At 54.2% G+C, this 25,271-nt stretch overlaps 9 protein-coding genes across 9 annotated transcripts; 6 read left to right on the forward strand and 3 right to left on the reverse strand.

Annotated features, from left to right (window-relative positions):
- Positions 1-1,552: 1,552 nt before the first annotated feature.
- Positions 1,553-2,566, reverse strand: N7459_004454 (uncharacterized protein; the record flags this gene model as incomplete). The annotated part of the gene is made up of 1 exon (XM_056943638.1): positions 1,553-2,566. One exon carries the CDS (start codon positions 2,564-2,566, stop codon positions 1,553-1,555), a length of 1,014 nt encoding a protein of 337 aa, XP_056800521.1.
- A 1,070-nt stretch (positions 2,567-3,636) lies between these two features.
- On the forward strand, positions 3,637-6,549 carry erdS (aspartyl-tRNA synthetase, cytoplasmic; the record flags this gene model as incomplete). The annotated part of the gene is made up of 1 exon (XM_056943639.1): positions 3,637-6,549. The coding sequence occupies one exon, from the start codon at positions 3,637-3,639 to the stop codon at positions 6,547-6,549; it is 2,913 nt and encodes a 970-aa protein (XP_056800522.1).
- Positions 6,550-7,145: 596 nt separating this feature from the next.
- Positions 7,146-7,979, reverse strand: N7459_004456 (uncharacterized protein; the record flags this gene model as incomplete). The annotated part of the gene is made up of 2 exons (XM_056943640.1): positions 7,146-7,613; positions 7,680-7,979. 2 exons carry the CDS (start codon positions 7,977-7,979, stop codon positions 7,146-7,148), a joined length of 768 nt encoding a protein of 255 aa, XP_056800523.1.
- A 702-nt stretch (positions 7,980-8,681) lies between these two features.
- On the forward strand, positions 8,682-10,496 carry N7459_004457 (tubulin alpha chain; the record flags this gene model as incomplete). The annotated part of the gene is made up of 6 exons (XM_056943641.1): positions 8,682-8,706; positions 8,790-8,830; positions 8,892-8,918; positions 9,028-9,103; positions 9,248-10,202; positions 10,271-10,496. 6 exons carry the CDS (start codon positions 8,682-8,684, stop codon positions 10,494-10,496), a joined length of 1,350 nt encoding a protein of 449 aa, XP_056800524.1.
- Positions 10,497-11,343: 847 nt separating this feature from the next.
- Positions 11,344-15,618, forward strand: N7459_004458 (EF hand domain protein; the record flags this gene model as incomplete). The annotated part of the gene is made up of 6 exons (XM_056943642.1): positions 11,344-11,356; positions 11,537-11,694; positions 11,757-11,880; positions 11,981-12,166; positions 12,230-15,534; positions 15,589-15,618. The coding sequence occupies 6 exons, from the start codon at positions 11,344-11,346 to the stop codon at positions 15,616-15,618; spliced, it is 3,816 nt and encodes a 1,271-aa protein (XP_056800525.1).
- A 944-nt stretch (positions 15,619-16,562) lies between these two features.
- N7459_004459 (SDR family oxidoreductase) lies at positions 16,563-17,835 on the forward strand (the record flags this gene model as incomplete). Its single annotated transcript, XM_056943643.1, has 5 exons — positions 16,563-16,588; positions 16,646-16,812; positions 16,870-16,974; positions 17,037-17,170; positions 17,230-17,835. The coding sequence occupies 5 exons, from the start codon at positions 16,563-16,565 to the stop codon at positions 17,833-17,835; spliced, it is 1,038 nt and encodes a 345-aa protein (XP_056800526.1).
- Positions 17,836-17,983: 148 nt separating this feature from the next.
- N7459_004460 (C6 transcription factor) lies at positions 17,984-20,364 on the forward strand (the record flags this gene model as incomplete). Its single annotated transcript, XM_056943644.1, has 2 exons — positions 17,984-18,195; positions 18,249-20,364. The coding sequence occupies 2 exons, from the start codon at positions 17,984-17,986 to the stop codon at positions 20,362-20,364; spliced, it is 2,328 nt and encodes a 775-aa protein (XP_056800527.1).
- A 752-nt stretch (positions 20,365-21,116) lies between these two features.
- N7459_004461 (uncharacterized protein) lies at positions 21,117-21,926 on the reverse strand (the record flags this gene model as incomplete). Its single annotated transcript, XM_056943645.1, has 3 exons — positions 21,117-21,432; positions 21,488-21,738; positions 21,789-21,926. The coding sequence occupies 3 exons, from the start codon at positions 21,924-21,926 to the stop codon at positions 21,117-21,119; spliced, it is 705 nt and encodes a 234-aa protein (XP_056800528.1).
- Positions 21,927-24,003: 2,077 nt separating this feature from the next.
- Positions 24,004-25,039, forward strand: N7459_004462 (uncharacterized protein; the record flags this gene model as incomplete). The annotated part of the gene is made up of 2 exons (XM_056943646.1): positions 24,004-24,550; positions 24,630-25,039. The coding sequence occupies 2 exons, from the start codon at positions 24,004-24,006 to the stop codon at positions 25,037-25,039; spliced, it is 957 nt and encodes a 318-aa protein (XP_056800529.1).
- Between the last annotated feature and the right edge of the window lie 232 nt (positions 25,040-25,271).

Here is a 25,271-nt window from a genome sequence, read left to right on the forward strand (position 1 = left end):
TACTTGACTGACCATCGGGTTGAAGACACGGCGAACGAGGACCTCGAGATTATGTCTCTCGCGATTGCATCGGGCATGCCCAGGGGAATCTCTATCTTGGCTGATGAGATAGATCTATTCCAATGGAATTCCCGGCCCTTGTTGGCGTGGCGGTGTGGCTTTTTCGGGTTTCCCTCTGCATTGATCCAAATCAGAGTGGAAGTGGCATCTGTTCGCCTTGGGCTTTCATTTCTTTTTTTTAACAAGATATCCAAGTAAATCATTTGAGAAGGGCCTTTTCAACCAAATCACTCAACACTATATCCTTTGTGCAATAAGGGTGTAGACTGGACACCCGATACAGCCGGGCGGCACTATCTGGTCGAGCCCTAAATAGCTGATTCCGCGTCGAGGATAAATCAGTTCCATCTTGAGTCTTTGCTAGCAGAAAACAAAGTAGACATCCAGTATTGGAGAAGAAACAATTTAATTGGTAGAACGGCTAGACTCACGGATTATTGACAGACACGTCCGATCCTTCTAAGAGCAGGGGTTGCAATAAGAAGCAGCAATGGTAGGATCACATCAAGAGATCCTTGAACTTCATGCACGCTCAACGAATATCTCGTTTCGATAGTCACTGTGCTAGCAACTATCATGCACGGAGTGATAGTACGGAGGACACCGATGATTGGCAAGCCTCTCTGATCCATCAAGATTCTGGCTCATTCACCCTGTGGCCTCCGAGTGTTCCGGCACGACCACAGTATTTGAATCCCAACCGACGAAACCAACAAGCCGTCCAATCAAGTCAAATCAAACCATTCCCCGGAGGCAAAAAAGCGGCCCAACTTCAAGCCAGGCATGACAAGGTGCATGGATTGAGTGCCGCAGAATCCGGGATTCCTCCAGTCAGCCCTAAAACCGTCACAGACCGCTGGGCGGCATTCCCCTGTCGCCAAGTTCCAACAACAGCTATTATGTAGTTACTCAGTCCGGTGATGATCTAGACTGCCCCTACCTTGTTTCCATTTCTTGGCACGATCGCCACCGCGCGACATGAATGCTTGTTTTCGTCGGGGAATGGGGGGACCTGTTCCTGATGACATCACCCGGTGGGTTCGGGAACACCCTAACTAAATAGGTAACTATGTAGTTTCACTGCAGAGGGGATTGGGAGTCGGTGTAGATCCGCTGATCGATACGGGGCATGCGCGGCGACGGTCATTCCTGGAATGCGAGGCCAGCCAATAGACGCTGTGGGCGGGCAAGGTCGAGGGTCGCGTGTCTCGAGTCCTCACGACCTCGAACCATACGGGGTGGTCGGGTTCCGGTCTGCATGCGACGTATTACATAGCGAGGGCTCGCATCAACTGCGATTTCGTAGATATAAGGTTGGGCAAACCCTTCACCTGGTCGAGGCAGCTCGTGAAGAGAACGATATGAATGCAGTGGATCATATGAATAGTCGTGTATCATGCTACAGAACGCTATGAATGCCCTAAACTCCAACGCCAAAGAACCCTCGCGGTGCTAAAGATACAGATAGAAGCAGGTGGTCTCGACCAGGACCTCACCGGTCAAAGATCGCTTTCATGTCAGCACAGGCGTCGCGATAAAGTACGTCTACACTGCCCTGGTCCCGGAATGGGTTGGCCGACTTGTCCCAGGCGTGGCGAGCCTTTTCAATCATCATGGCTCGTACTCGCTTGCCCAAGCCCTCCAAGCGTCGGACAAAGAACTGGCCCTCCTTCATCAACATGTCCCACTCGCAGATGAACAGAAAGACATCGTGCGGCAGAGCCTCCGCCAAGATGCGGTCGGACGCGCGGACCGGCGATGCGAAGGGCGACGACCGATCTTCCTGGACGGGCAGGTAAGATTCATCAAAGAGCGTGGTGAAGAAGGCGGGCAGCGTCTTGTCCGGCATAAGACTCATGGCCCGACGGTGGTCGCGGGACTCGAGGAAATCGAGGATGGGATACCAGGCGAAGATGGCCACGATGTTGAGATCGCTGGTCTGGTCAACCAGGCGCTGCGTCGAGTCCGCCCGGCCAAAGTGCTCTTTGACCTCGGCAGAGATTCGGCCACGCAGACGCAGAGGCACCGTCACGGCCAGGTTGCCGCCCGCAGAGAATCCGCTCAGTGATACCCGGCTCACATCCAACGCCAGATCCCCGGCGTGGGCTGCAAGGTACAACAATGCCTCGACCCCGTCGTCTACCGCGGCCGGGAACGGATGTTCCGGCGCTCGCCGGTAACTCACACTGGCTACGACAGCACCGACTTCCTGGACAACGGCCGCCGCCCACCGGGAATCATCTGTGGCACATCCCAGCGTGAAGCCTCCGCCATGGAAGTTCACGGCGACGGGGAAGCGGTGCCCAAGTCGTCGTTGCTGGTGGTAGTCTGGTGGGCAGTAAAAATGGATAACCACGGCGTGGCCGTGGGTGTCGGATTGGACGGTGCGAGTGAACGACGGGCGGGGAGGGCGCGGCGGCGCCAGCCTATGCAGGAACATGCCAATGCGCATCAGGAACCGCCAAAAGACGGCCTGGACGAAGAGCCACCAGCGCGAGGAGGCCATCGGATCAATCGGTGTGCGAGCGGGCTTTGGAGCGTGGCACTGGGAGCTCGGAGGTCGGGCAGTCGGGATGGGCGCGGGCCCGGGAGACGCCGGAGAATAAGTGATCAATGGGTGATCAGAAGGGCACGATGCAGAATGCAGAGCGGCTGCAGTGGCGAGTTCCCTCTAGGAGGACAAAATGCCGCACACCAGTGAGAAGGCACAGGAAAGAGGAAAGCGGCACGATCACACCGGGGCACGAGGAGATGTAAAGAGGAAGAATGGAAGAACGGGGCACGGAGAGCGTTGGGAGAACGGAGGTCCCCCAGCCGGAGATATCGGCGTCGTCACTGCGCCAGACGGGATCGCTGTTTCGACACCTCAGGAAGGCGCTATGAAGGATGTAACAGATTGTAGTGAGCTGGATTTTATGAATCGTCTTCGCAATGCGAATTCCTGTCGGCAATACGGAAAAGACAAAAATCCACCAAGAACGGGCTGAACGGGATCAACGGGCTCAACGGGCTCAACGGTCGTGACCGAGTCATGGCCCTCGGCTCTTGAATTGCATGAAAAAAGCTCTATTTCCTGGCAATCCCGACTAGCGATGCGCATTCAATCATCGGGCGCCCTTTCAGGCTGTTTGGCTTGATTTCGCAACGGCGCCAATCCGGGAATCTGGGTGGATTGGGGTGGATTGTCATGATGTCATGTCGCGAGGACAATGAGCTTGAACTAGTTAACTAGTGATGGGGATGTATTAGAATTAGCACGCGCCGCATTAATCTTCCCGTCCGCGTTCTTCGCTCTTTGCTTCACTCGCACTCCGACAGCCTCCGTGGACCCTTGTCTCGCAGCCTTTCGGCCATTCGGACCATTCCAGAGCCTGCGATAGTCTACTCTTCAGCCAGTCAGCGCGAAGGATCGCCGCTTGCGGTGCCTCGACTGGCCCCCTCGTCTCCACTCCGACTTGGACAGCCTTAAGAGTCCTGGAATATACAAACCCAAAACTTCCCCTCCTCCCCCCCCCCCCCCCCCTCCTTGCACCTCGCCGTTGTTCGATTCCTCTCCCCCAAAAGGCATTGTACATCATGTCGATCAAGCGAGCCCTTTCCAAGGCCATCCGTGGCCACACCGGCGAGGATGAGTCGTCGGGCTCCGGCATTCGAGCGTCCCTATCGCCCATGAAGCCGCGCACTTCCACCTCACACGAACCCCATTCCCCCACAACCTCGCCGCGTCGCAGCATCTTGGGCAACTTCCTTCGCGACCGGGACTCGTACGTGTCTTCCTCCGAAGACTTTTCCGATGATTCCTCGTCCGCCGGGGCCCTAAGCAAGAACCAGCAGAAGCGCCTGGTCCGCCAGCAGCGTCGCAGTGAGAAGAGTCGCCTGAGCGAGGAGGCCTTCTCCGAGTCAGATCATCGACGCAAAGAAGAAGAGATTGCCAAAGCGGCGGCCGAGGAGACTGCTGAAATGAAGGCTCGCTATGGCGAGCTGCCTCTCATGCAGTCCCAGAGTCGACCACGCGAGGACCGTGTAGCCCTCGATGACATTACCCCCGAGATGGTCGGCCAGGTGATCCATTTCACGGCGCGATTGCACGTTGTGCGTCGCCTCAGTTCCAAACTCGTCTTTCTAGTATTCCGCCAGCAACTGGCTACCTTCCAAGGTGTTCTGCACGAACGCGCTGGCGTCTCGTCCATCGCCATGGTCCAATGGGCGGAGCACCTGCGTGTCGGCTCCTTCGTTCGCGTTCGCGGTACCCTTCAGAAGCCTGACGTGCCCGTACTGGGCTGCAGCATTCACGACGTCGAGCTGGCTATCGACTCACTGCACCTCCTCGTCAAGCGTGAGGAGCCCGTTCCCTTCAGTGTCTACGAAGCGGAGATTCGCACCACCGAGGAGGACAAGGCCGAGGGTCGTCGCAGTCATATCCCTGACCGCACACGTCTAACAAACCGCCTGCTCGATCTGCGCACGGCAACCTCGCAATCCATCTTCCGCCTTCAATCCGCCACTTGCAACCTTTTCCGCAGCGCCCTCGACGACCGCGGGTTCATTGAGATCCATACCCCCAAGCTGCAGGGAGCTGCCACCGAGTCCGGAGCCAGTGTCTTCCAGGTCAATTACTTCGGTCGGCCTGCATTTTTGGCCCAGTCACCCCAACTGGCCAAACAGATGGCGATCGCTGCCGACTTTGGTCGCGTCTATGAGATCGGTGCTGTTTTCCGTGCGGAGAACTCGAACACCCACCGCCACCTGACCGAGTACACTGGTCTGGATATCGAAATGGCTATTGAGGAGCACTACCATGAGATGCTCGATGTTCTTGATGCCGTCATCAAGAACATCTTGAGTGGCGTGTACAGCAAGCATCGTCGCGAGATCGATTTGGTCAAGCATCAATTCCCCTCGGAAGACGTCAAGTGGTTAGAGAAGACGCCTATCATTCGCTTCTCTGACGGTATCAAAATGCTCAACGAGTCCGGCTGGCGTGACGAGAATGGCAAGCCTCTGCCTGAGGACGAGGATCTCGCGACGCGTGACGAGATTCGCCTGGGTGAGCTGGTGAAGGAGAAGTACGATACCGATTACTACGTGCTGGACAAATTTCCCCGTGGTGCCCGTCCCTTTTACACCATGCCAGACCCCGATGACGACAGATATACCAACTCGTTTGATATGTTCGTCCGTGGCCAGGAGATCGTGTCGGGCGGTCAGCGTATCCACGATCCTCACATGCTCGAGGAGAACATGCGCAGCGTTGGAATCAACCCGGATGACATGGAGGAGTATCTGGAGGCCTTCCACTGGGGTGCCCCTCCCCACGCCGGTGCCGGTGTTGGTTTGGAGCGTTTGTTGATGCTGCTCCTTCAGGTCGGCAACATCCGGCTAACTTCAATGTTCCACCGCGACCCGAAGAGCTTGCCTGCCAAGCCTCCCGTACAACAGCTGCGTCATCCCGAGGCATCGACCATTGAGCCGCCCTGGCAGCGCGAGCAACCTGCTCGTCGTGTGGCCATGGATGTGAGCGAGTTGCAGCCCCTGGAGAAGATTGTCGCCAACTATGGTGACGCCACATCCACGTCCTGGTTTGATGAGCGCTTCAAGATCTGGCGTGACATGAATACTGGTGCCGCTGTTGCCTATGTGCCCAGCACCAGCAACTACGCCATCATCCCTGGCAACCCTGCCTGCGACCCTAGTCAGTACACTCGCACCATCACACAATTCCTGCAGTGGCTGCGCCGCGACACCAAATTCAAGCCCGTGTGGATCCTCTGCTCTCCCGAAGTCGAGACCATCCTTGGTGAACGACTGGGATGGCGCAGTTTGTCTTGTATCGCGGAGGAACGTGTCGATCCCTCGCGGAACCAGGCGGCCTCCGACGGCGAGATCGCCCGCAAGTTGCGCCGCGCGGAGACAGAAGGCATCAAGATCATGTCGTTCAGCCAGGGTGAGCTACCCCCGGAGGATGTGCGCCAAAAGATCGATGAACGTGTCAAGCAATGGCTTGGAAACCGAAAGGGCACCCAGGTCCATCTGTCGGAGATCCGGCCGTGGTGCGACTCCGAACACCGCTGGTACTTCTACGCCGTCGACAAGGAGGGCACCATTTGCGCCTTCGTTGCCCTTGCCATGCTCTCTCCCGCCCATGGAATGCAGGTCAAGTACAGCTTGGACTTCCCAGGCGCCCCGAACGGTGTCATCGAGTTCATCGTCACGCAGGCCATCCAGACTGCCGCCAAGAATGGTGTCAAGGGCCTCACGTTTGGTGCCGGTGCTACCTCCCAGCTCATTCCTGGTCACAATCTACGTGGGACTAAGATCAAGATGCTGGAGCACACCTACGAAGCGCTGGCGAAGCAGTTCCATCTGGTTCGGAAGAGCGAGTTCCGTGCCAAGTTGGGTGCTACGGAGGAGCCTCTATACATCTCCTACCCTGCTCACGGCCTTGGCTCCAAGGGTATCCGTGCCATCCTGAACTTCTTCGAAGATTAAGCCTTGCAAGATACGATTGCGTGTCCTGGCATTTTATCGATGAAGATATGACCTTATGGCTTCCTTTTTATTATTTATGATTGGTCTTGTGGCTAGATCTATCACCATACTTGTGATATTGTTGGGGAAAGACTCGTCTGTCGTTGTCTCTATATTGGTCAGCATTTTCGCAAGATGCATAGAACGTGGGCAAATGATTTCAAATAATCGGTTACCTACCTATTTCTCGGCAATGGCGTTTGCATTTTTCTGTTGACTCGCTGTCTTGTGCACATCCATTGGCTCTTTGCAGTGCTTGGCTTTCATGAATTCCCCCTCCTGTACCCATCTGCCGCATGTATCTCCCATTGATTGTTGATCCCATGTTAATTAATTGTACGTATCGCTCTCGACGCTCCGAGTTACTTTTCTACGCGTGAGTATCATACTCCGACTTGGCCGTCTCCGAACAGACCATCGATGGCAGTAGATTTGCTTTACTAGAAATTGAGGATATCAATTGAAGAACGCCGCGCATATATATATACATATAAAATATTAGGACATAGCAAGTCATCCCAAACCCCAATGCATCAAAAATAATACAGGAGTAGTCTCTATCTTGCCTTCTTATCGCCTTGCACCTCGCGTGCTCGCCTCGCATCGTCAATGACCCGGCCAAGTTCATTCGCCACCCAGCGGGCAACGACAACCGCAACAACGGCAACGACAACAATCCATCCAGCCGTCGGCACCAGAGAGCGCGGGAATACATTCCCAAGGAACGGGTCAAGAATCAAATCAACCGCCACGGGCGGGACATTCCGCATCAATGCATCATCTGCACTGAAGTAATCCGCTGCAGCACGCACGCGCAGAAACAGGACAGAATCACTTGTCGGCGCTGGATCTACCGAGCCCCGACTGCCACGGCCGGCAGTCCGCCGCGGAACGGCGTTGGCCTGCAACCGGGAGTCCAGCATCGCTAGACGCGCCGTGGAGAAGACGCTCAGTGAGGAGAGAAGATTGGCATCCTCAATTGTGCTTGGCACGGGGTGGGTGGTGAGTGAAAAGGCCGTGGGTTGCTGGGGTCGTTGTTAGTAGGTGCATGGGTTGTACGTGGAAGGGAGATGGGAAGCGATTTTTCATACCGTTGCCAGCCAACAGACGCGCACTTCATACCGCTGCCCTGGCCGCAGGTTCTCCAGGAAGAACCATGAGTCAGTCCCTTCCGGAGCGTTGGTCGTTGAGAACGAGGCGTTCAGGCGGGTGCGCACGACTGGGTGCTCTGGAGAGAGTCTTTCCAGGCCAAGATCGTCTAGATCTGGCTCCTCTGATGGGAGGAGGGTGGTTGGTGGCGCTAGGAAGATGGTTTTCTCCACATTTGCATGCGTGATGTCTGCAAAGAGCGGGAGGAGGATACCCAGGATAGCGAGGGTGAATTGGTACATATTATCCAGATGCAGAATTTGCGAGGGTGTCAGTTGCAGTCACATCAGCTGACGATTCGTTTTATTCTTGGGATATTGGTTTTGGTTGTGCAATTGGTTGCTCCCGGTGAGCCGTCCGAAGAAGATATATTTTGTTTGGAAGGTAGTTGGATTTATTGGGCATTTGGCGGTGAGGAACTCGAGATATTTGAACCACGCAACATGGGATCAGTTTTTTCAGATTTGCTTGAGAGTCCGTCAATCCGAGAATTTGAGACGGGGTAATATATTCAATAGCGACAATTCCAAGTCCTCGATGCAATACGTGATGAATACAATCTCCCAAGACCCTCGCCGCCAGTCACCTGACCTCACGGGACCAGACGAGGCGGTGAGCAAGCGTCGGGTGAGCGAGCACCGGCCAATCAGCAGGCGCGACGCGACCCAACGAACGGATCAACAACGAACTCCCCCCTGTACAGCACAGACGCCCTCCTCCACAACATTTCTGCTCTTTCTTCTTGACTCGATCTCCATTCCTCCCATTCTTGGTGCGTCCCGTTCCCCTTTCCACACTGCCACGCTTCTCCCATCTGCCCCTCCCCCTGCTTTGGTGGCGGCTTGCGAATTGACTAACCCCTGAGTCCGACAGACCCGTGTTTGTTGTCGGGTCCTTCTTCCCCTCTTTAATTTTTTCGACTCCAAAACAACCCACCCGACACAATGAGAGAGATCATCAGTTTGAACGGTAGGTTTTCGAATTGAGGATTCCATCGCCGACTTCGATGTTGGGAAATGAAATGATGTGCTGACATGGTTGATCCGATACAGTCGGCCAGGCCGGTTGCCAGATCGCCAACTCCTGCTGGGAGGTAAATTCACCATCTTCGTCGTGGGTTGAAGTTGCAGTTAACTGACAGTGCCTTCGTGTAGCTGTACTGTCTGGAGCACGGTATCCAGGTACGTTCCAAATCCCAATTCCGCGGTGGCGCCCAGTCGAAGACTCGGGCAGCATTCCCCCCCTTTTTCTGGCCGGGAAGCGAGTACCCGCGACTAACGCTATTGATAGCCCGATGGTTACCTCACCGATGAGCGCAAGAAGGCCGACCCCGACCACGGCTTCAGCACTTTCTTCTCCGAGACTGGTAGGTCCATTCAAATTTTTTTTATTTGGTGAGGGGAGGGGACAAGCCACCCCCAGCTCCTCCCCTCGGCCCCCGCCTTGGTCTCGAAAAGGAAAAAAGCTTTGACGCGAATCTCCTGACACATTCTCCCCCCGAATTTTACAGGCCAGGGCCGCTACGTTCCCCGTACTATCTACGCCGATCTCGAGCCCAATGTTGTCGATGAGGTCCGCACTGGTACCTACCGCTCGCTCTTCCACCCTGAGCAGATGATTACTGGCAAGGAGGATGCCTCGAACAACTACGCCCGTGGCCACTACACCGTTGGCAAGGAGATGATCGACCAGGTTCTGGACAAGGTCCGCCGCGTTGCCGACTCCTGCGCTGGTCTCCAGGGTTTCCTGGTCTTCCACTCCTTCGGTGGTGGTACCGGTTCTGGTTTCGGTGCTCTCCTGATGGAGCGTCTGTCCGTCGACTACGGCAAGAAGTCCAAGCTGGAGTTCTGTGTCTACCCTGCTCCCCAGAATGCCACCTCCGTTGTTGAGCCCTACAACTCTATCTTGACCACCCACACCACTCTGGAGCACTCCGACTGCTCCTTCATGGTCGACAATGAGGCCATCTACGACATCTGCCGCCGCAACCTCGGCATTGAGCGTCCCAGCTACGAGAACCTGAACCGTCTGATCGCTCAGGTTGTTTCCTCCATCACTGCTTCGCTGCGTTTCGACGGTTCCCTCAACGTCGACCTGAACGAGTTCCAGACCAACCTGGTTCCCTACCCCCGTATCCACTTCCCTCTGGTCGCTTACTCCCCCGTCATCTCCGCCGACAAGGCCGCTCATGAGGCCAACTCGGTCACCGAGATCACCTCCAACTGCTTCGAGCCCAACAACCAGATGGTCAAGTGTGACCCCCGCAACGGCAAGTACATGGCTACCTGCCTGCTCTACCGTGGTGATGTTGTTCCCAAGGATGCCCACGCCGCTGTGGCCACTCTCAAGACCAAGCGTACCATCCAGTTTGTTGACTGGTGCCCGACTGGCTTCAAGCTCGGTATCTGCTACCAGCCCCCTCACCAGGTCCCCAACGGTGATCTCGCCAACCTCAGCCGCGCTGTGTAAGTTTTTAGTTTTTGTCCAGGATTCCCTTTATTCAAACCGAAAGTTGAAACTAACAGTTCTCCAGCTGCATGCTGTCCAACACCACCGCCATCGCCGAGGCCTGGTCCGCTCTTGACCACAAGTTCGACCTCATGTACTCCAAGCGTGCCTTCGTCCACTGGTACGTTGGTGAGGGTATGGAGGAGGGAGAGTTCTCCGAGGCCCGTGAGGACCTGGCTGCTCTGGAGCGTGACTATGAGGAGGTTGCCAGCGACTCGCTCGAGGAGGAGGAGTTGGAGCCCGAGTACTAGATTAGGGATGTTGTATGACCGCGTCCGGGATGTTGGGCTTGGGTTCTGGCGTTTGTTTGGGACACCATTTCCGACCTTCGCGGTTTGACTTTCCTGAATCTACTGGGCTTTCTTGCAAATACAAGGAACATAGGTTTCAGTCCGACGATGTTTTCTGGCTTTGTTGTTCGATATATCTTTAATATCCCCGAAGCAGCGATGAGTTTTCCGCTCGTTCCATCCATACCTAGGATCTCCTACAAGAATTGTAATTACAAAAGCATCCCCAAAAAACATCTTTTGTTAAGTCTTGCCCCCATTTGCCCCTTCGCGCTTTGTGTCTGCATTATGACGCTGGCGTGTTTACTTCCAGACAGCCATACTCTGACATGGTAGAAACAATCACCCCTTACCACTGTTAATCTGCGATATTCTCACTCATAGAGTAAGGGCCTATGGGTGATCATTCCATGTTGGACTGCAAATGAAAATCATAACCTGGCTTTGGATGATAGTGAAACGATCATAGATGCCTGGTCGTGGTGATGTATGTAATGAGACCCTGAAGCGGGTGGAATGGGCGCTAAGCCGACTGACCGCCCTGGGGCGCCTTCCTTACGACATCGTCTCCAGCCACTCTTTATCTCCATTCCACGACCGGAAACCACCTCTTTGACCCCGAATCGAGTCTCGATTGCCTGTACCGGCGCCGTCTCTTCCCCCCAGAAGCTGCGCTTGGTCTATCCATGCCCGTGGCGTCTTCCGGCTAAGCTGACGGCTGTCCGTTTCTCCAACTTGTCCTTCCACCCCCCAACGATTCGGATCCCATCTAGAAGGAGAGGGGGCCAGCTCCTCCAAACCCACAGCCATGGCTGACACTTGTGAGTGACTCTCCCGATCTTGATTCTCGAAAACAGGCCAATGGCTGCACACCTATCGCGCAAGTCAGGAGGCCCGTTGAGCTCCGATTCCATCTCCCCTCTCTCCCCTTCCTAGCACCCGCGACCCCGGATACGCGAACTGTCGGAACTAATGGACGTCATTTTCTCTAAATCTCACAGCACAACGACATCCGAACCTGAACCTCACCGCCGAGGAAAAGCGTGTTTTCTATCAGCTGTTCCAGGCTGCAGACACTACCAACCTTGGTGTCATCACCGGCGAGATTGCCGTTCCGTTCTTTGAGAAGACGCATTTGCCCTCTAGCACGCTTGGAGAAGTATGTGGCATAACTGATCGTGTTATTTGGAACAAAAGTAACTAATTGTTACTGCGTCTCAGATCTGGCAGCTTGCGGACAAAGAGAACAGGGGTCTCTTGACTCCCTCCGGGTTTGGTATTGTGTTGCGATTAATCGGACATGCCCAGGCCGGGCGTACACCCTCTGATGAGCTGGCTTTGCAACGTGAGTGTCTTAACAGGATCATAAAAATGATCTCCTTTCATTGCGACCATCACCTGCACTACCCCAGGAATACGGCTGATCCTGATCTGTCTGCTTTTAGCGGGCCCCCTTCCCCGTTTCGAAGGAATTGTAGTAGATGCTACAGTCGGCCCGCCGGAGTCTGGCGCTGCGAGCCCTCCGCCCGGTGCAGGTGCACCTATTCGAGTGCCTCCCCTGCAACCCGATGACGCCAACAAGTTTGTTTCTCTCTTCGAGAAATCTGATGTTGTGAACGGGCTTATCTCAGGTAGGCTGATATAGTATTACTGAAAATGAGTGGTCGTGATCTCTAACTTTGCTTCTACTACAGGTGAGATTGCCAAGCAGATTTTTGAACGTGCCAGACTGCCCAATGAGATCCTGGGTCGGATATGGAATCTTTCAGACACCCAGCAGCGTGGCGCTCTCGATGCCACGGAATTCGTCATTGCCATGCATCTTCTTACGTCATATAAGTCTGGCGTCTTGCGAGGCATTCCGCAGACATTGCCGCCGGGGTTATATGATGCGGCATCTCGCAGAGGGTCAGCGCGGTCATCCTTTGGTGCTCGGCCGGAGGTCCCTCCTGTCCCCGCAATCCCTAGACAGTTCACCGGTCCTCAGAGAACTGCGAGCCCTATGAGCCCTGCTCGTGCACAGTTTGGAGGTCAGCTATCAGCTCAAACGACTGGAGACTGGATTATTACCCCACAGGAGAAGACACACTTTGATGGCATCTTTGAGACCGTTGATACTGCTAGGGCTGGCGTGATTACTGGTGACCAAGCTGTCGCATTCTTTATGAAAGCCCAGCTTTCGGAGGAAGTTCTTGCGCAAATATGGGATCTTGCTGATATCAATGCTGATGGCCAGCTGAACCGAGACGAATTTGCGGTGGCGATGTATTTGGTGCGACTGCAGCGTAGTGGAAAAGAGCCTTTGCCGCAGGTTCTCCCTCCTGCCCTGATTCCACCCAGCATGCGTCGTCAGGCTTCAGCACCCGTGGCACCACCAGCGGCTGCCCCAGCGGCTCCTCCGCCAGCTCCTCTCCCTCGCTCTGCTGCGGATGATTTGTTTGGTCTCGATTCCCCAGTGCCTCCGCCAGCTCCAGCTCAGACTCAAATGCCCCAGTCTACCGGTGGCTCCAATGTTGCATTCCATACTCCGAGCTCGCCTGTCTCTAGGGCTTCTCCGCCGGCGACATCTTCGACGTTCAAACCGTTTATTCCAACATCATCTTTCGGCCAGAGCCTTCAGCCTCAAGCAACTGGTACATCCACAGGCACACCAGTAGTCCGCTCGCCCCCGCCTCCATCGGATGACCTGCTGGGAGACAATGACCCCGAGGAATCGAAGAAGCTGACGCAGGAGACGACTGAACTTGCAAACCTATCGAATCAGATTGGCTCTCTAGCCAAAGAGATGCACAATGTTCAAGAGAAACGCACATCCGCTGAGCATGGCGTTTCTCAGACCTCACAACAGAAGCGAGACTTTGAGGTGCGACTTGCGCAGGCACGTACAATGTATGAACAGGAGGTGGCCAACTTCAAGGCATTGGAGGAGCGGCTCAAGGCATCCAAGGCCGAAACTGTGAAGCTGCAGCAGGAGTATGCTTTGATTGAGGGTAGTCGCCAGGATCTGCAGACCCAGTACACACAAGCGTCAACCGCACTGGCTGTAGACCAACAGGAAAATGCTAGCTTGAAGGAGAAGATACGCCAGGCGAACGCAGAGGTTGCTCAACTAAAACCGGCATTGGACAAAGCGCGATCCGATGCCCGACAGCAGAAGGGCCTTGTCGCAATCAATAAGAAGCAACTTGCTACTGTCGAAGGCGAACGAGACAAGGTGCAGGGTGAAATTGACAGTCTTGCAAGGGAAACCCCGCAGTACACCGAAGAGTCTGCAACGCCCGTGAGCGGCGCTGCTGAGGTTGTTAGCCCTGCTGCTTCTTCCGCAAGCCAGAATACCAATCCCTTTTTCCGACGAACCGCAACAGGTAGCTCGAGCGAACGTGCTCGCTCCCCGGAGGCTTCTGTTGATCAGCAGAAGGCCTTTGAGAGTCTGTTTGGCCAATCCTTCGCAGCTCCCTCTTCGGCTGGACCTCCTCCTACCTCTTTCCGTTCCGAGTCGCCTCTGACTAGTGCGAAGTCGCCTGTTACTTCAAACGTGCCGACGCCCTCTGCGTCTCCAGCTCCCGTGTCTTTGCCTGGTGCTTTCCCTACCACTGAACCACCGCCGCCTAGCCAGTCCCGGCAGCTCACCCCAAACTTTCTACCGTTCAATGAGAACCAGTCTGTGACATCGTCGACTATGGTATCGCCGCCCGGCAGCCGGTTTGGCGGTCCCGACATCTCCGGCGCTGCCACTCCATCTCAGGCAACCGTTAGCGACCGTGGTCCACCGTCCGTGGCGACGTCTAGCGACTACAGCCGTGCTCCGATTTCGACAGTTGAAGGGACTCCGGCACGATCTCCTTTCGACGAGATTCCGCCTGTCACTGAAACTCCCGTAGCCGCTGCTGCACTCTCTCCGAATGCTACCGGCGACCAGGAGCCGGCCAAAGACCTCTCATTTGATGAGCTGTTCGGCAGCCAAGCCCATAAGCGGTCTGAGTCTCAGAAGGAGAGTGACTTTGAAGAGGCCTTTGCATCTATGAAGCCTTCCAGCGCGGAAGACCTCAATGGGGCTCCTGCGGCTGCAAGCTCAGAATTCCCTCCCATCCAGGAGCTTCACCACGACGATGAGGATGATGAAAGTTCGGATGACGAAGGCCCTCTGGGGTTCGATGACAATTTCACACCAGTCTCTCCAACAACTGCCAAGAAGCAGAAACAGGCCGATGCCATTGATGCTGCTCAGCTTGCTGCTTTCCCTGCTCCGGGTACGGCCGTTCCTCAGCCTCAGCCGCCAGCTGCGGATGCCTTGCCGAGTCCTCCCAAATATGAGGCCGGCACCGCCGAGGGGGCCAGTCACATGCCCCCGGAGTTCAATGGCTTGTTGCCCGAGCGTGCAGACCCTACTGTCCCCCCAGATGCGCCTCACTCGGTTGAATCAAGCAGTGGGGCGCCTGTGATTGGCAACGGGCCCCAGCAGGACGGAACGGCGCCAAGTGCCCCTGCTGCGATGGGAGGAGCGAAGACGGGCGGACCGGACTTTGAAGCAGCTTTCGCTGGCCTCAATCTCGCGCCAGCCAAGGAAGCAGAGGATGAGGATGACGAGCCTGAGAGCCAAAATGCCAAGAACGTCTCTGCCTTTGACTTTTCCTTCGACACTCCTTCCCAGCCAAAACACGAAGTCACTTCTAGCACCGATGCTGGCCAAGCTGGATCTTCTGACTTCTTCTCGTTTGACAACAATGTTCATGCAGCAACCGCCCAGGCTGTCAGCTCCCCTAATGGAGGCGATGCCACGGCCGCAAGCCATGATTGGGACGCCCTCTTTGCCCCCCTTGACAACACCAAGCCCGTGACCGACGAGCCTGCTAACGGCTCCGATCCTAAGCAGCCTGGCTGGGCTCTTGCCACTGACTCTGGCGAAGATGACCTGATCCTGCAGCGCCTAACGGGCATGGGCTTCCCGCGGGAGGAGTCCCTTTCAGCCCTAGAAAAGTTCGACTACAATCTTGACAAGGTGAGTCGCCACGCAAACTACTTGCACAATAGTTCACTACTAATGGGACCCTAGGCGGTGGATCACTTGACATCCAAGCCGTAAATGCAATTTGATTCCCCTTCACTCCTGCACATATCATTCTACACATATCTTTCCTTTGCCGTGATGCCTTCCTTTCATGACCTCGTCTCGTCCCATCCTCCTGATCTTGCGATATGATGGAGGCATGGGCTGCATCTTTGCACTCCCTGTCTACCTGGTACCTTGTACCTCTTCCCTGTCCTGTTCAGCGTCGTGTACATCCCCTTTCCTTCCGTTTTCTCAGCATGCTGCGCCATCACTGATTCCCCGTCTCGATTGGGGTTCCCTCGTGGATGGTCTCAATGGATTGGACTCTGGTGCTTGGCTGCATGTGCGCTTGCCTCACAGTGTAGTGTAGTTTACGATAACCCATAATTGACTTAATCTCATGAGCTGTGTACTGTGAATCTTCCCCCTTAGGCCTAGCGTAAGTCTATTTCTCGTGCTTTCATGTACTATTTGCCGTAGCTGAACTGGTTTAATCTCGGATCATGGTGTCGCCAGGTCTTGAGGATGCACCTAGGGATCCATGCAGATCGCCACCCCACATTTCCACAAGGAGCAATCGGAGTGGTCGGAGTTCCTAAAGGAGCGACCTCCAAGTATACACGCCTCCCAGCGACCCGAATAGGAAATCACTCAGTCAGATTTCAGCTCATCGCATGCCGAATTGGGCCTCGTAGTCTTTCCGGGCTGGAAGAAAAGCAGCCGGGCCGGACTTTGCCCTATTGCCGGATTCCCACATCAACTGTCGCACGCTTCACCCATTTCACGGCCTCCGAAATTCCTTAACTCCATCAGAACTCATGAAGTGACCATGACCGCGCTTCTGAGCGATTCTGGGGACTAGGTATTTAACCACCGAGCCGCTCCATGGAGTATCCTCCCATCATCCCCTCAAACACAGCTTTTCCAAGTCTCCCTACTTTGAAACCAAGATCTCCAAGAAAACGCCAGCAGCCAAAATGACTCGTGTTCTTCTCACCGGCAAGTGCTTGACTTTCGAAGCATTTGGAACTTGCAATTGCTAACATCTAGTAGGTGGCAGCGGCTTCATTGCCACTCACGTCCTCGAAACACTTCTGGCCCGGGGCCATTCCGTCGTCACTACAGTCCGCTCTCAGAACAAGGGAGATGCCATCTTGCGTGCACACCCCGAGCTGACGAAGAACCGCTTGGATTATGCCATTGTGGAGGACATGGCGAAATTGAATGGTACGGTCGCTCGTCGCGCGTGACAGGATGGAAGTTAACCCTGGGTTGAATGCCCAGCTTTCGACGATGCGGTTGTGTCGGAGCCACCATTTGAGGCCGTGATCCATACTGCGAGCCCATACCATTTCCATGCCAAGGATGCGAAGGAGCTTTTGGAGCCTGGTGAGTACCAGAGAGGGGATAAGGGAGGGTTGATGATGGGTCGCTGATGAGTTTGGGTACAGCAATTAATGGAACGACCGGCATCCTCAAATCCGTACAGAAGCTTGCGCCAAGCGTGCAACGGGTGGTGGTGACTTCTTCGTTTGCTGCGATCAATAACGTCTATGCGAAGGGGCTTGGGAAGACATACTCGGAGGTGAGATTGGCCCCCGCGCTCCCAGGTCAATTCTTGAGCGATCCACTCACTGCGAATAGGCCGACTGGTGTCCTATCACCGAAGAGCAAGCCAACGACAATCCGGGTAATGCCTACCGAGCCAGCAAGACCTTTGCCGAACGAGCAGCCTGGGACTTTGTCGCAAACGAGAAGCCCACCTTTGATTTGACGGTCATCAACCCACCTCTCGTTCTCGGACCCATCGCCCATAAGCTCGCTTCCTTGAGCGCCCTGAATACGTCCAACGAGCGCATTCGCGACCTGATCACCGGCGCTGCGCAGGAACGCTGCCCGCCCACCGGTAACCACCTCTACGTGGATGTGCGCGATCTCGCACTGGCCCACGTCCTGGCCATTGAGACACCGGAAGCGGGAGGGAAGCGATTCTTCACCGTGTCGAGCCATTTCTCGAACAAGGAGATCGCGGAGATCATCGGTCAGGAATTTCCCGAGTTCAAGGATCGGCTACCCCGAGGCAAGGCTCTGGCCCCGGGCGACTACCCGGCCGACGGAGTCTACGGATTCGATAGTTCTCGATCAAAGGAGATCTTGGGTCTGTCATATCGTCCATTGAAGGAGAGCGTGGTGGACGCGGTGCACAGCCTGTTGGCCGTGGAACCGCAGATTGCGCCCCGATCAGACTGAGCGTTTTTGGATGTGAAGTGAAATGAATGAAATGATATATGTACCTAGCATCGACTTGATAGACTGCGATTAATCATCGCGGCGATTCCATTGATTGTGGGGGCCTCGCCGCTTTTTCCCTTTCAACCTCCCTTGCTCGTGCCTTAACATGTTCTCGACCTTTTCTGCAAATCTCGAATCTAGCAATACACCGTCGCGACCGCGCCAGAAACGCAGCCAAGTCGCTCGTGCCTGCGACTGGTGTCGCACGAACCGCATCAAATGCGATGACTCGCAACCTTGTAAGAATTGCCGCAACCGCGGGGGCCAATGCAGCAACAACAGACGAGCAGACAGCGTCTCATTGCCAGCAGCCAACAAGTAAGCTTCTCGCACCCTTCTCGCTGTCGCCTGCCGCTGATCGTCGTGTCCAGGGAAATCCAGCGCCTCCGGGTCAAGGTCAACGAACTGCAGGGCCAACTGAAGAATGCCTCTCGGGATACGCAGGATCGGCGACCAGCTCAGTATGCGACGCCGCCTGATACCGACGCTTCCGGGAATCTCTCCTTGCATGAAGAATCCTCATCGCCCCAGCCCATGATCTCCAACTTGCCACAGAAAGAATGGGAGGGCATCCGAATCCAGAATCCCCGTACGGGCGGGACCAGCTACTACGGCCCGTTGTCGGCGCCCTATTTCGGGGCCCGGATGGCTCACTATCTATCCGAAGCCCTCAGTAAGGTCGACCCCGACGCACCGTTTTTGGATGATGTCGCGCGACTGAGCTATCCCCCGACTCCATTGGCATGGAAGGCACAATCACAGCCCGATAATCCCTGGATGGGGGCTGCAAATGACAGTCTCGATGTCGAGGACTTGTCTCGCGCCCAAGAGCAATATTTCCTCGACCTGTTGTGGCAGTCCTTCCATTGCATTTACCCGATCATCGAGGAAAGCGAGTTCAGGGAATACTATGAGTCGCTGTGGATATATCCAGAAGGTGGATCCACCCGCCGTCCGTCGTCACTGATTGATAGTCTACTAGCGGTCTGTATGCAGTTTGGCAGCACCTTTTTAACTAGTGACGACGACAACTCCGCGGCAGAAAGGAGGCAGCATATCATCACCGCAGCGAAGACCAGCCATGCTCTCTTCCACCGCGCCCAAGCCCTTTTGCTGAATGAGATGGAATGCCCGTCGTTAATGACCCTACAAGCCCACATTTATTGTATCGTCTATCTGCTCAACACGTCGCTTTTGAACTCGGCACATACCCTCCTGGGAAATGCGTTGAGAATCGCGCAGATATTGCGACTGCAGGTTGGGTTTGGTGACACATTACTTCGCAAAGAACAGGAGCTGCACCGCCGTATCTGGTATACGCTATACGGATTGGATTGCCAGCTCTCTATAGCACTTCGTCGAATGCCGCTGATTCAAGGTGGAGACATCGACTCTGATCTTCCAGGTGATAGCCAGGAGCATGCGTCGCTCTCGGGTTCTATGCTATTAAGCCCTAGCAACCAAGACATCACTTGGCTCAGTTTTCATGTGCAATATATTCGACTACTATCCGCCATGCGTGGAGTCCAGAACGTCTTCTCCGACAAAGCTGCAGAGCTTCTGGAAAGGAGAAATGCGCAAGTCATATATGACGACCTATTCCTGGTCGAGGAACTGGCGGGAGTTCTCGGCCGGGAAGTCTCTGTGATCTACGACTGGGCACGCAGTGTGCCCAAATCCCTGAAGATTCCTCGCAAGGGCTCCGGGGAGTCCTTCTCGACCGAGCGCACTCTCCTCAATATCGATTCATTTAGCCCACTTTGGCTGCAACGACAAAGACTTCTGCTGGAGCTGTTGTATCATCATCTCCAACTATCCAACTTCCGCCCATTCCTCCGCTTTCCACCTGGATCCTCATCTATCACTCCACTATCCGACTGCCACAGCATCACTTGCCTCAACCACGCCATGACCTTGACCAACCTCTTGCACCAGGTCCTCACTGAAACAGACTACCTGCGAGGCTGGTCTCCCGTTTTTCAATATCAGTGGGATGCCGCTCTCTGCATCATCGGCTTCCTCTTCTCCAACCCCGTCTGCCCGCCCACCCCGGCCGCCCGCAAATGCCTCCAAACTGCGATCAGCTCCCTGGAGGAAATGGGCAAGTACTACCCAGCCGCGACCGAAGCCGCACAGATCATCCGCGAGGTCGGCGCCAAAGCCGAGACGATTATCGAGAAATTCCACCGCGACCTGTCCTTCCGCAAGCCGGCTGGCAAGCCCACAACCTCAAGCGTGCAGGCGTTGAGCGCACCCGGACTGACGCCGGAGTATCTTGAGAACCTCGCGTCCAACCCCACTTTCGGCATGGAAGATTTCATGGGAGACAGCATGGCGCTAAGCGGACTTGGAGGCGGTGCTGGAATCCCACCGCTTGATGGATCGGCGGAGGTATCCACTGCATCCCAGAACCCACTGTTTACGATGGATGCGTCGTGGATGAATGACGAAGATGCGGTGGGCCGAATGTCATTTTTCCCTGAATAATGTCTGGCGTCAGGGGTGCCGTCCGACCAATGTCTGGTTTCTAGTTCAACAGTAGCACGTCTTGGATGTTCCGTAGGAAGCGTTGAATCCTCGACGCGTTCCATCAATATATGCAAATAGGATTACGATTTCAGCAATTTACTTTCTCCTAATTCTCCGGCATTCCAAGCTTTCATCAGAAACATACATATCAGCGATTGAGCCGATTCATTCCAAGGTTCCGGCCAGGAGCTCTCCGGCAGTCCTGGAGGACCCTTTCTGAACCTCACCACTAACATTCATGCCTCTGAACATCCCATTACTGAAGATCTCTCAGTGATCCCCTGGCTAGCCTTGAGATTCCGAATGAACCCCCTAGTAAGGCTCGTTCACCCGGATGAAGCCCCGACCCTGTAAAAGCGTTGGGAAGCATTCATCCGAATCGACATAGCATCTACAGAGAGCCACGAGGCTGGCCCCCAATTGAAGTGCTACACATTTGAGATATTTGTACACACTTGTGAGTACTCCTTTTTCTTTGAAGGAGCTTCCAGATAGAAATCAAAATGCAGATTCGAATAGCAAGCAAGACACGAGCATGTGAGAAACTAGCGAATCTGGGACCATACATAGATGGCCGTATTTCTACAAAGATATCATCGTGCTTGAAACATGTATCACCTCGATCATCTTGGGAGGCCCGACATATTGATCATCTTGTATGTTCACGCCGACCATGCGAGACTGCCTCCTAGCTTTTGACAATTGACCATTCATACTTCCTCTGCTCTTGCCAGATCAGCAGTAGTCATATCCCTCACGTCGATGGTAACAGTTCCCTTGTCCTGCTGATAGAGAAATGGTCGAGACTCCACTTTATTGTCCGTATAGGATTCCTGAAGATCTGCAATAGAAGAGGCGACTCCGCGTTGGCTATGTCTCACCCAGCTCAAGCCGTGAATGGCAATGGCCTTTTCCGATTGCTCACAAGATGGACACATGACGTATGGTACTTTTGGGTTCTTTTTGAGCTTGTGCTCGAGGTAGCGATAGAATAACTGCTTGATCAACGCGTGCCAATGTAACAGACTAGACAAGGATTAGCATTCTGTCGCACAATCGACTTGCATGGTGATTGGTTTACCCCAGAAGAAGACAGAAGAGGTTGGAATATATCTGCGGCACTCCGTGGATGAGTTTAGAGTCATCAGAGAATCTCCAATGGCGCACTTCTCGAGTGGCGATGATAACCATGCCAATGATATAAATGCCAATCAACGCAGCACATATAATGAAATCGGCAAGAATCTGAAATGCGGTATAGCGTCTCTGCAATTCCTGCAGCTTTCTTTTGTCACGAATATTGACAAGAGCCGAGATTCCCGAAGCCGTTAACTTGGAGGCGGCGTTAGCAGGATGGCTCGCTGGAGGCGGTTGATACATACAAAGATCAGCTGGAGAATGCTCTCCGGTGCCCCGTGAGTCTTGACAATGGCAGCTAAAGCACAGGGAAACGAGGCCGCTGACAACAGAAACTGGAGCTTGCGAAGGCTTCGCAAGGGATATTTGGTCGAAGAACCCATCGTGTCTTGGAGCTGCTTGCGGTGAGGTCGATTTGGTTTGATATGTGAAAGTCGTGGATAGTATCACTTCAAGTGTCTTGTAAGGAGACTATTGATCGGGTTGGGACTCGTCCTATTCATAAACCATTCCACCTTGCCCCTCATCATGAATAGCAGATGATAATACGGAGATAGGCTCGGATAATACCTTGATCGGGTTGCGAGAAGATCTCCGGGGATGATCCCGATCGATACTGGACTTGTCCTCCGGGATTTCATTGCCGATGTACTTTCCTTCGAGCTTTCCGTAAAGAATTGAGTATTATCTACTCACTTCGCATGTAGCCCGAAATACTCGGAATCCGCAACGATGACTGCTCGGCGTTGTCCTTCGGGGCCGAGCCCGGGGAATGCGCTCGGCTCGTAGATCTCGGGGTATTTCCCTATCGTGTGCATCCCGAGCTGAACAACAGAGGGCGCTGCGCGACGACTATATATTCTGGATTGAAGTATTGAGACAGAACTATGGAATGGCATCTATTTTCATGCACAGTAATTTCTACATTAGTTCCCCCCGCTCGAACCGTCGGATACCTGAATTCTCCTGGATGTCAACGACCTCGAGCAAGGAAGCAAATGAGAACAGTCTTCTCCAACGTGAAACTTTATCAGGGTTGGAATGAGCTTGGCTGCTTCGGTGGCATGACGGAGTATCATATTTGATACTGTCCAGTGGAGTGAGTGATCCTCAATTTGTCCATCACCAAGCCTTGATGGCAAGATTGATTGCCGTCGGTTCATTTTTGGCTGCTTTTCAGCGACTGTGTCACTGGCTTTTCCTGAATGTGTTACAGACAGGCCAGATCCTGGTTATTTTAGATCTCAGTATGGCACACAACATATCCAACCTATGTCTAGACCCCTATCACCAGACACCTTCCACCGCTATGACTTTTCTCAGTTGAGCCTCACGGGGGCTGTAATTGCCACCGGCGCAAGCCGAAGCATAATCAATACGCCGTTTTTGTTCTCTGTTTCACCAAAAACGTTGACAGAGAACGGAGGCAGAATCCAAATCGGATTCTCCATGATGTGGTTCTCATTACAGGACGATATACGTCCGATTGATCCACCAACCACATTTACACCAGCGGGTGGTGGCTTTGTGTAATATTTCACCATGTGCGACTTCAGGCAGCTGAGTTTCTCCGCGGCGATATTTTTGTCGCGCCCCCTTTCCGCTTTAGACTGTGCTTGGGCTTCTTTCGGCAATGTGGAGAACGCATCCGTTAAACCATTGCAAGCGTGGGTGATGTTACGCCCCGGTGCCCATGCTGAGAGCCTCTTGGGCGTATTGTCGCTTGGCCTTCATAGTGCATGTGGATGGGGAACACACGCAACACACGACGAGGCTGCCCGGGCTCTGCGTATTTCTGCTGCCTGGGCTCGTGTCATATGGAGCGTCCAATCTCCCAGAGCCTATGAGAAGCGAAGATCTCACTCTTGAACCCTGAATCGCAGGAACCAGGGCGCATGCAAGCCAATCAGACTGCATGGAAGCCGTGTTTAAGCTTCGCCTGCCGTGGCGGGAAAGCTTGGCCCCTGGTTGATCGAATCCCCGTTGATGCTCTGAAGGTAGAACGGAGAGCAGATCCCGTTCTAGGACCCATTTTCTCGCCAGAGATGCAACTTTTCTTCGATGATTGTTGCGGTAGGCTTAGACGACACGGGAAAGCATGCACATAGCCAGAGACTGCATTGCGGATCGAAGCAGGGTAGAGATGCAGCGTAGGACATGTCGATAAGCAACGGTTGACGCTGCACGCTTTGGATCTGGGCTGGAGAGACTGGGGTGGATCACCGCCGCATGGGAGTGTGGGAGTGTGGGAGTGTGAAAGTGAGAGTGAAATGGGGCAGAAGTCGCCGAAGAATTTAAGTAGCAACCGTTCTCTCCATCTCCCTCTCTCCCAGAGCCGCTCAACGAGCCTTTGATCTGATGTTTCACACCTGTCCCTCCTTTTGAACTCTCCACTGCCCAATGTGAAACTGTCTTGCGTTTGACTTTCTCTTGGAGTTCCTTCTCTTCTTCATTCTCAGCATGGGGGACATGATGCTGTCTACACGTACTCATCCAGGCGAGCTGGCCGGAAGGCCCTTGATCCCCATTTCCATCCTGGCCCCATTCTCGGCTCTGATCATCTCCGTTGTTCTTGTCATTCTCTTCCTGATTCGGTTCTACCTCCTTGAGGGCTTCCTGATCAAGTGGCTGTATGGTCAAATATACATCGATCTGAGCGAACTGAACCGACGTGGCTTCATCAATCATCATATCGCCGGTATCACCAAGATTGTCATTCTGATTGTGGCAGCCTATCCGTTCATTAGCGTCACATTTTGCAAATCGACCTTTCAGACCCCCTTTGTGCACGGCTCGGGTGTTCGAATGGGTGATGTACTCGTTGTCGCCGCCCAGATGCTGATTGCCATGTACATCTTTGAGCTGCTCTACCGGGTCAAGCTGTCGCCTGTGGCGGTGATGCACCACATTGGAACCATCTTGATTGGACAGTCGGCCATCGCCATCAGTTTGAAGCTGGCGCGCGAGCCGGATGCCGACATTGAGTTTACTCTGTGCACCGTCTGGGGTAAGTGATTGATTATTTCATCTGCCATTGAGCATGTCCAGGCGCTGGGAAGATACTGACTGACTGGTCTTGCTTGCAGGAGCATTCGATATTGTGTCCGAGTTCTTCCCTCATGTTGCCATCGTCCTGTACCGCATCTTTCCCAAACGCCACCGATTCCTGAGCCGGGTCTTCATCCTCTCCTGCATCACAACGGCAACTGGGACCCTCTGTGAAACCATCGTGACCATGTGGCTTTTTGGTAGTCTCTGGAGCCGATGGCAGGTTGCCTTCAAAGTGCTCACACCCTTGCTGCATATTGCATTTTCGGCGGCCCAGATCCATGGCAGCCTGGTATTTTGGCGGATGTACAGGAAACAGCAAGGCTTTCTGAAAGAGGATGAAGAGATGAAACTGGCCCAAGAGATATTAGTCGGCATTCCGAAGCCTGAAATACCGCAGGTCCGGCCGGCATCATTGAGACACACCCAGTCAGAGGCACCGCGGTAGGCACGATTTGGCTTTCATTCAAAACGGCTTGTACAATAGATCTTGGCCTTCTAGTCATATAAGTGTTATTTGGTCTCCATTTCTTGCAGGCATGTCAGTTCATGACCGGCAAACTAGAATGGCCATCGAACCCAGGGTGTACGGGGCCAGTTTACTGGCATTCATATCGCTTTTGAAACCCTTGTAATGTCAATAATGGCTGTCTGAGGATGTACTTGGATAACGGAGTGGG

Source organism: Penicillium hispanicum (assembly GCF_028827665.1).
Source record: "Penicillium hispanicum strain IBT 35686 chromosome Unknown utg000004l_segment0_segment0, whole genome shotgun sequence".
In the NCBI taxonomy this organism is placed as follows: domain Eukaryota; kingdom Fungi; phylum Ascomycota; class Eurotiomycetes; order Eurotiales; family Aspergillaceae; genus Penicillium; species Penicillium hispanicum.